This window comes from Myzus persicae, unplaced genomic scaffold (genome assembly GCF_001856785.1).
Source record: "Myzus persicae strain clone G006 unplaced genomic scaffold, MPER_G0061.0, whole genome shotgun sequence".
NCBI lineage: Eukaryota > Metazoa > Arthropoda > Insecta > Hemiptera > Aphididae > Myzus > Myzus persicae.
Window position 1 is genome coordinate 291749 of NW_019103026.1, and position 10423 is coordinate 302171.

The window sequence follows — 10423 nt, forward strand, 5'->3', positions numbered from 1 at the left end:
CTGTTATATATATATAGGTAGGTATAGGACATGAAATGTACCTATGTAAACGCGGTTCGACTTCGATTTTCGATAAAAATACTCGGCTGATGGAATTTTTATAATAGATCATAATAATATTGTACCTACATTTGATGTGTACAGTGTACGTACTACGTACCCAAGACTCAACAAGACACGAATAATGTATTAAATATTGTAATTTATACTACTGCGGCGTAGGTTTTTAAATCGAAAGACACGCGTGCGAACTGCTCATTATAATAAATTATATCATTGACCATGATGGACCTACCTACATATTTCATATTTATATAGGTACACAATATAATATAGTATATATATATTGAATGAAATATTATATTTTATAATGATTATATTCTGTTTATCGTTTTAATTTATCACTGCTTGGACGTATATATTATATGTATTATATTAAACTATTTAATATGATTATACCTACTACGCTATCTATACTACTTATTACACCAGTCTACAGATAAATGCAATTTAAACCGCTTAGTAATAACATAGACAGACAGACAGAAGTTGCTGGCTAACTGCTAAGCATCAAGATTAAGAGTACATCCAACAGACCGAGTTACCTTATTTCTTATGTAGTTATGAACATATATTTCTGTAAATAGTCAGAATATTGATAGGGTATCAAATTTTAAATTAAATAACCATTTGTTTTAGTTTTGTATTATTATTATTAAAAACAAATTATCTACAATAATTAATTATTATACTTATTGTAGTTTCACTAAAATCACCTTGATAAACGGTTGTCTATAGGTACATTCTATAATACCTAAACCACCGAATAGGTAGATTCAGGTGGCAGGTAGTTGGTAGGTATTAGTTACACAAATACGTAGTGACTAATGACTATAATAAAAAATACTACGTATTAATAAGAGCTTGAAAAAACTGTCTCTGAGTGCATCACCATATCGCCCAATGTCCATCACCTACATGACTATATTATTATGCATTATGTTGTATGTAGATTAGCATATTGTATAAAATATGTACAATAGTCAACAGGTATATTTCTGCAATTGCATTATAATTAACTGTTTACTTACCTTGCCTATATTATAATAAACGAGTAGAAATCCCACACCGCTGAGCACGTCATATTGCGAATTGCCACTTTCCTACAATCCTACATGAGTTAAAATAGTTTCACTTTACTTTACCTGCTATTATATTATTTATGTTATAGTATTATGCGTCTTACGTTGATACAGTGATAGGTACTAGGTATTGGTACGATGTCTACGATTACATACTCGTATAATTTACTAGAACTTCATTACAACAAATATATAATATTTAATTGTACCTCCATATTTTTTTTAATCAATTGCAAAAATGAATTATTACACGGGCGTTCAATTAATGGCCGAGTTATTTTTTTTATAAAATTTAGTTTGATAGCATTTAATCTAAAATAAATTGGCATAATGCTATGTTTTTATTACAATACTAAGACGGTAGGTCAGTCTATACAATTTCTAACAATATTTTTACTCTATACCTTTGTCCTTTTAATATTGCTAATTGCTATTACTAATACAATACTTTGAACTAATTTCTGCCAACAACAAAACGCATATAATAAAAAATTAAGCAACAAAAAGTTTCAAGTCCCAACAAATAATATTTTTTGAACCTAAAATAAAATTGATAATTTTCGTTGAAATAAAAATTTAATATTATAGCTTGAAATATGTTGATCAAAAAAAGCCCTTTCGTATTTTTGAGAAGTGTAGGTTTCTGTATAATGACAAATTTTGAGAAACCTCATACAATGTATTAAATTGAAAATTCAACATTTTACAAGCTTTTAACTACAAAATAAATTCTAAATGTTCATTATTTTGTATTGTATTTCTTCACTTATAAAAAAATATGACTGCATTATTTTTCAATATTTTTAAATTGCTATGATAATAACTTATGGGTATTATAGTATGTGAGATCTCATATTCAATTTTGGACGCCTTAACTGTTTTATCAATAATTAAAAAAAAAACTATATAAATTAAAATTAGTCCAAATATTTTTTACATTTTATTACGTAGCCGTAGTATGTACATAAAATGTGGAATATTTTAAGTTTCAATGATTAATACAATAAGTGAATAATAACAAAGTAACAGAAGTCGTTAGAGATTGTTATTATATATAAAATTATAAAATTTAATAAATACATATAATATAAATTATAAACGTTAGAATATTGGATATCGTCAACTTTTTTTATTCTAAAACAAAAACTTAAAATTTGATGCACTTTTAAGTACAAGATTGTGCACTAGTAAATTGCGAAGATGAATATCGGGTAAAACTTTCAGAGAGTATGCAAGATTAACCCCTTCAAAAATTTGTATTTGAATTATCCTTTATTAGTTATTTAATCTACATAATTCAGTACCTAAACGTTGTTTGAAGAAATTATTTTCTTAAGTTTAAACAACGATTGATTATTCGTGTATTTTCCATACAATAGATATCGGATCCACCCACACAACATAATATAGGTTTAATATAATCATTAATCGTATTACAAATAAGTAATAACAATACATTGATGTTAACATTTCAATACCTACCTACCTATTCTATGATATTTAGATTGTATACTTACAGTATACCAAAATATAATATACTAGGTAATTTGGCTATTGGATTTTAATCTCGCTCTGAGTGGAATTTATTCTGCAGTCGCTCTTGGTCCTTGGAGTTATATTACATGACTACATAGTACATACTAGGTATTATAAATTAGATCTGTGTCCAATGGTAATAAACAATTGTCATTCTATTTACAGTATTTTAATATCGACAACTTTTGTAGACTTACATTATATATAGACGTCAGCACATGGTCGGATAAGAGATTTTTTACAAGGATATATTTATTAGGGTCAGTTAGTTGTAATCAAGTCCTCAAACCTATATTTACGAAAAATTATGATTGCTTCGATTAGATACTGATTAAACCAAATCACATAATTGGAGCTGAGATTTTGATGCACAGCTATAGCTACGCTATGCTCGTTTAACAATTTATGAATGTATCATGTATTATTGAATCAGAATAAGGTTATTTTTTCCTTTTTGGCATCATTTTAGGGCTTTATGAAAATTTACACTAAAATTCGGGTTTTTTAAAATTGTTTAAGATTTTTACTTAAAAATGTTGAATTATTACGTATTAACAAGGTTGCGGCCATATGTGTCCTACTGTACTGTATAGTTATGTATGCAGGATTTTAATTGGGGTACACTATTTATCAGTGGTGTGTAACTAGGGTCCATGTGTTGCTCAGCCAACACCTTAAATATGAGAGGGTAAGTATTGATAGAAGAAAAATAGTAAAAACAAAAACCCTATATTTGTCTGATAAAAAGAATATACAGTGTGTTCCAAAAGTCTCTTATATAATTCTAAGTAAAATTGATCAAGTTAGAAAAGTTTAAGTTAATGGTATTTGTAAATTTTTAGAGTACATTTCTCAGTGTACATTTTAATACAAAAAACAATATAAAATTTCAAAAATAGGTTGGTTCATCATGGTAATTGGTAGTTTAATATTTATTCTTAAACCCCTAATACTATCTACCTATGAGTTATTGTGACCAACAAAAGTGATAAAAAAAAAACAGTACACACCAGTTAACAGTTTTAACATTTATCTAATCAATTATTAGTTATTATCCTCATTCAATATTGAACAAATTATTGATAGAGCTATTAGTTTTGAATTTGGTCATCTGACATGAACAAATTTTAACAAAAATAATTTGATAATCAATATTTTGAGTTTGAAAATTTTAAAAATGCTCCCCATGATATAGCCACTGAGTTACATCACACAAAGGAGAATTACTTACTATAGATGTCAAATATAATAAATTACTGACCTGATTAACAAATAATTTAAAGTAACACACTAATACAAGTTATGAAATGACTAAGTGGTAAGTAAACTCGTACCAAAAATTTATTATTATCAATACTTATTACATATAAATTAAATAGTTTTGATACTGATACATTACTATAGTAAAAATTATATTTATTTTCCCATAGAAAGAATTAATTATATTAAACTAACTAATAAAATTATATACAACATAAATTATACTACACTTTTTACTTTTTTGACATCAACAAGGATTTTGTTGACAAATTAGGTAGAATTGGTTAAACTAGCCATTAAAAGTTCAATTTTGTTTAAAAAGTTTTTACCTTCCATTTTGTCCCACCTAACCTTTTTAAATGAACCTCCCAAATTTTCCCACTTTCTTTCTTTTACCAATTGGCCTCCAAAGAAGTCTTTTTTTGGTGAATGCGCAATACTCACACTGACATTGCCTTGTGGTTCACATTTCACAGAAATTAACCTAAAGTAAAATTTAAAATGATTAATTTCATAAAATAATATAATTATATTTATTACGAATTCTATCACTTAATCTTACCTATCTCCTATTGGTGAAGCTAAGAGACATGAGCTAGCATTTCCCATAGGCTCAACTGGACCTAGGCCAAGATGAGAAGAACTAGCTAAGAATTGCCATCCTTGTGTTTTAGCTACAGATTGTACTCCCATTATTTGATGTTGATAAATCTACAACAGTTTTTATTTTACATAAACAACAAATATTATGTACATTTTTTATGAATATTTAAAATTAGTTAAGATTTATATTTACTTGACAAAAAATGAGATCTCTTAATTCTTGTGGTTCATATGATAAATACATTACTCGACCATCACGGCAAATACATTTTAATGATTTTTTCATTACGTGCACAACTAAAGAAGTTCGACAAATACAGTCAAATCCGTGTGAAACAATAGTGACTTTAACACAAGCTTGTGTTGGAGAGTTCAATGAATTCCAATGTGAAATTATAATTGGATCTTTAACCTATGAGTAATATACAGGTTATATATTTTCTTAGTAAATATAATAAAATAAAATTACTTCTTTAGCTAATGTATCAATAACATATTCTGTACGTAATCTCATAAAAAAGTGTTGAGCTTGTTCTATAATTTGCTCTAATAATGTTTGGCTGAAATTTGAATTAAAAACAATAATAATGATTTAACTCTTAAATTATTTGTATAAATCTTTTTGTTTACCTTTTAGACATTTCTAACAATTCAAAACGATCGGCAGCATTAGGTCCAGCAACTGCACGGCGTTTACTTGGACCTAATGGCCCTGAAGAAGGATGCGGAAATGGTTGATGAGTATTTCTGTGGTGTACTTCTCTTAAAAGTTGATGCAGAGAGTGTTCTAGTACATGATCATGATCAGTTTTAGATGGTAATATAGTGTTGGGGTTACCATTTGTTGAACTATGACATAATCCGATTATTAACTGGATACCAGGAAATACCTATATAAGAATTAAACAATATAATATAAAATTATAGTTCTAAAGCATAGTTTTTTTTTAAATGTATAACTTTTTTTTCATTCACATACTGTAGCTGAAATTTGATTTCCAACAACCATATGAGGTATAGTTGCTTGCAATTGAACAGCTTCTTTGGCAAGCTGATTGAACAATTCTTTACAAAACAATACATTTTGAGCAGCTTCTAATTTTTGTTGCCAATGCATGTCCGGATTAGGAGTAGCTGGAGCTGAACCCAGTAGATTAAATGAAGTGTTAAAAATATTTTCTTGATCTAAAGCATCAAATTAAAAAATATAATAAGTTTTTAAAATATTCATTTATCATATTAATACATTACATAGAGAGACTTTTTTTTTTTTTTTTTCGTAATTATTTAGCGAAGTAAATCATGAGGCCAATTTCGTTTTAGTCGACGGGGAGGGTTATCCGGGAGTCTTAGAGGAGAGGTTAGAAATTAGCAGGTTTGGATAATTATTTGTTTTGGAATGCAATTTTTTATAGTGTGTTGAAGCGAGGGTGAGAAGAGTTGGAATATTCAGGTCTTCATGGATTGTATGATTACTAACATACCAAGGTGCATTTGTCAGAAGACGGAGACTGATCGACTAAAAGGATTGAAGAAGATTTAGATTTGAGTTTTTGGTTGAGCCCCAGATTTCTATACCCTAAGTCAATGCAGGACGAATTAATTGTTTGAATACAAGAGTTTTGTCACTAAGTAATATTTTAGAACGGAGAAGTTGACGAAGTTTATGAAGTTTTATTTTCATTGATTTTCTTTTGGTTTTGATGTGAGTGGCCCATGTTAACATGGTCTTTGATCTGGATGAATACCTAGATATTTTACAGAACTTTCTCTAGTGATAGTTTCGTATAAAGAGACTTAAAAATCAATTTTGGATTCAGTTAAAATAATTAATAATAAGTATATAATACAAAATTAATAAAATAATAGCTAAAAAATATAATCATGATTGTAACATCTTATTAGTTTTCTGCCAAGGTAAAGTATTTTATATGGTTGTAAGGAGGGGGGCAGGCTGGTATTTTGACTTATTCTTATAAATTAATAAATCGTTATGAAAACACTCTACAATAAATCTTAGTTTAATGCTTAACAAATGTTTAATTATTAATAAAATAAAACACATAGATGGATTTGATTACCTTTTTGGCATAATACCATTATGTAAGATACTCCTTGTAGTTCAGTAGGTACAGTCACTCTAAGAGCTGATGGTGATTTAGTGATTGAAACATTATGACTAGGAGAGGACGATGGGCTACTAGAAGAAATACCAGTATTTGATTGAACATCATCTTCTGCTTTTGTTACTTCAAACATACCACTTTGTCCAAATTTTGAACCAGCTGCAGATACAAATATCTAATTAATTTAAAGTTTTTAGAATTTTAACAGCACACAATATTACTTTCTTGATTTTCAATTAAGTATAGTAATTGAAATGAAAAAAAGTCTACATTTTGAAAATTTGAATTTGTGTTAAATAGGAAAAATATAAAAATATAACTCAGTAATAGTGAGTATATGAGTAATTAAGCTAAAATATAAAATATAAATGAGAGATCCAATATCACACCCAAGTGGTATAATGATTTGAATTCACAAAACATTGGCGTGAACAGTCACAAAATGTCTATTTTTTAACTTTTCTCCTTAACTATGATACCTAGAAAGTTGGTTGATAGGTTCATTAAAAAGGGATTATTAAGTAGATACAAAAGTGAGACTAAACATTTTTAAAAAAAATTACATTATTTTTCACACTTAAAAAGAGTTATTTTTTGCTAGATTTTCATTTAGGGGAGTAAATTTCCAAAACTGGAGAATAAATTTTGTTGTTTAGGGTCTTGTTAGACTCACATTGGCTAAGAAAAGTGCAGTGAAGATTTTAAAAACTTCATCTTCAATCGTTAATTCTTATTTTTCTTCTTGTCTAATTACCTATTTTTCATGTCAAAAAATATCTTATACAGGGTTAAATTGTTTTTATTTCGTTATTTTAATATCTACTAACTTTGTTATACTTATACAAACAATTACCTAAATTTTAGTTATTAGCCTGTGTACAACATTTAATAAGTTTTCTTCTTTGACAGTATAAATCAACAACTATGTCCAACACTTTTTTATCTGGCCTGGACCACACTAGCCTTAATGATCAATAATATATACCACCTATATATTTACTTTTATTACAATTATAATAACTTAATTTGCATTAAATTACCTGTTTTATAACTTAGGTCGCCAATAATGGCTGTAGAAACTTTTTTTAACCTCCAATTTTGTCGTAATCTTAATAACTCAATATGAAAATCGGGGGTTGTTCTGTTCCTTATGAATTCATTCTGACTACTTCTTAATCGATCTACAGCTGACATTATTATATTTGATGCACTAGCTAATGCCTATTTTCAAAATAATAAAATAACATTAATGAAATAATTATAAGCTATGATTAGTACTAGTTTATTTTATTGAATATATCTAATAAAGTTATGTACAATTTAGAGGTTTGTCTTAATATTAAAGTCGAAAAAATCAAACATCTTAACCGTATTTTATCTACAGTTTAGAAACCTAAACAATCTTCTGTAGTCAATGATTAAATTGAATAAAACTTAAAATAAATTTACATTATTCATAATGTTGGTTAAATCAGTGAACAGCAAGTTTATTTTTGTTATTTTTTTTTTAACATAGGTANCACGCAGAAAATCCATTATACTGTCCTTGCATTGATGCAGCTCCATCAGTAGCATTGGCAATACAATTTTCTACTTTCAGACCATTTTCTAACAAAACTTTTTTTAAAAGTTCAAACATACCTAATCCAGAGCTATCTGTACAGTTAACCATAGCTAACAGTTTCTCATGTATTCCATCTGAATTAACGTAGCGTACAACAATTGCACACTGATCTTTTACAGATATGTCTTGTGTAGTATCAAGTTCAATAGCAAACATTTGTGCTTCTATAACTTCTTCACTTATAGACTTTTTTATTAGTTTACTAATGGAATCAATAACTAAATTTATAGTACTTTTAGAAATAAGTGTTAATAGTCCTCCACGCCTTAGATTACCAGACTGATGAGACATTTTACTTTTTTTATAACATAGTCTAAATGATCACTCAACACAATATCAAATTTTTTAAGTAATAAAAGTATTTCTAAAAAATTTCCATGGTCTAATGATGGGTCATCTAAGGTATATGCAGCTTCGTGTATGCTTCCTCTATAGCTTAGCCCCCTTTTCCCAATAAGTTTCACAATATCAATGACACGTTCAAGCACTTGACGTTTCTTTTTTACCATTTCATTTCTTGATTTTTTTTGGTCTCTAAACAAAAGATGATCAATACTGCATTCTTTATAATCCATGAAATAAGCTTCAGTAGAATGATTATGAACAAGACTCTGTTCATGCTCTTTAATACGTTGATGTACATGAGACCAAGTACACATACCAATTATAAATGAATTAATTTCAGTCCCAAAAGCAATAACACACAGAACAAAATAAAGCTTTGCCGTTGTAGGTAAGCCAAAATCGTTGAATCTTATTATCTTTATAAAATACTTTTTTGGAATTAAATGGTGTGTTGATATTAGGTTGTTTAGGATGATAGTTAAAAAAACTTACAATACAATTAGGACTGGGTTTTTGAAACATTTCTGTTTTAGTTTTTTCAATAACAGATTCTTCCTAGAATTTAAGGTAAAATATACATATTATTTTATAAAATTGATTTAAGTTAAATTAACATTAAAAATATAAATTAATAAATTAAGTATAAAAGTATGCATGATTAGATAAGAATAATTAAAAAAAAACTTACAATATAATCAGGACTGGATTTTTGAAACATTTCTGTTTTAGTTTTTTCAATAACAGATTCTTCCTAGAATTTAAGGTAAAAAATATAAATCATTGTATAAAATTGATTTAAGTAAAATTAACATTAAAAATATAAATTATTAAATAAAGTATAAAAGTAAGCATGACTAGATAAGAATAACTAATAGGTTAAATCCTTAATATTTTAAATTGCTTACCTCCATTGTTTTATTTTTTAAGTTTTGACTAGACAATAAGGAGCGAATATTTTGGCATGACTTAGCCGAATCTTGAAGTAATTTTTTTTGTTTTTCCCTGGACTTTTGGGCTCCACCTTTTCTTTTATTATTCAACATTTTATTCAAAAAGTTTATAAATTTTTGGACAAGTAATTAAAAAGGCATTAAAAATTTAGAAAAGCGTTCTACACGAGTTCTGCAGTTTTCACTTCACAAATCACAGTTAATATGATAATTAAATATAATATAAAAATGAACAACAACAATAAAATAAGTTATTAATAAATTTGTAATCACTAATCACAATTCATACTAATCAACAAAACAGCTGTATGATTTACCACGAACATGTTACCACAGAATAGATAAATAATATAAAAACATTTTTATCATTTTACCTTCGTTTACTAACCATGCAGCAGCTATTATTCATACTTCATAGAATAATTAATGATTGTAGAATTGTTTACATCACGTTTACTCTAGGTTTTTGTAACAATCTTATCTTATAATTTAATCCAATATGACTATTTAAAATAATTATTTTTATTAAATAATTTTTAATCCAAAATATATATCGGCCCAGAGTTATAATACGACAACCGGCCCACCGGGAACTTTCCCGGTATCCCGGTGGGCCAATCCGCCGCTGCTCATAAGTTGTACTCTTTGGTTTAGACTTTCGTAAAAGCACAAGACTGGAAACGTTCAATCACATATTTCGAGACTTTCAAACGTTCCCGCCTTCGAAACGGCACCTCGAAAACGCATTATCACAAATCTTTATCCCCTCCTCTAACTTTATCAATAGAGTAAGATAGTAATGACGTCATGATAATATAATCAGTTGGTGATAAGAAT

The 10423-nt window shown here is 27.7% G+C and overlaps 1 protein-coding gene across 1 annotated transcript; it reads right to left on the reverse strand.

The window, feature by feature from the left end:
- Positions 1-3388: 3388 nt before the first annotated feature.
- Positions 3389-7914, reverse strand: LOC111033634 (mediator of RNA polymerase II transcription subunit 17). The gene is made up of 8 exons (XM_022314459.1): positions 7708-7914; positions 6623-6826; positions 5521-5726; positions 5172-5431; positions 5011-5101; positions 4735-4953; positions 4501-4649; positions 3389-4422 (listed from the first exon to the last, which is right to left on the reverse strand). The coding sequence occupies exons 1-8, from the start codon at positions 7859-7861 to the stop codon at positions 4209-4211; spliced, it is 1497 nt and encodes a 498-aa protein (XP_022170151.1). The 5' UTR covers positions 7862-7914; the 3' UTR covers positions 3389-4208.
- Positions 7915-10423: the final 2509 nt, after the last annotated feature.

Bases quoted from the DNA above. Each gene is read 5' to 3' on its own strand.
- LOC111033634 (XM_022314459.1), bottom strand. From the start codon at position 7,861: ATGTCAGCTGTAGATCGATTAAGAAGTAGTCAGAATGAATTCATAAGG. The intron at 6,827-7,707 runs GTAATTTAATGC...TTGTATCTGCAG, and splicing joins CGACCTAAGTTATAAAACAG to CTGGTTCAAAATTTGGACAA. The intron at 5,432-5,520 runs GTATGTGAATGA...ATTCTTATATAG, and splicing joins GAAATCAAATTTCAGCTACA to GTATTTCCTGGTATCCAGTT.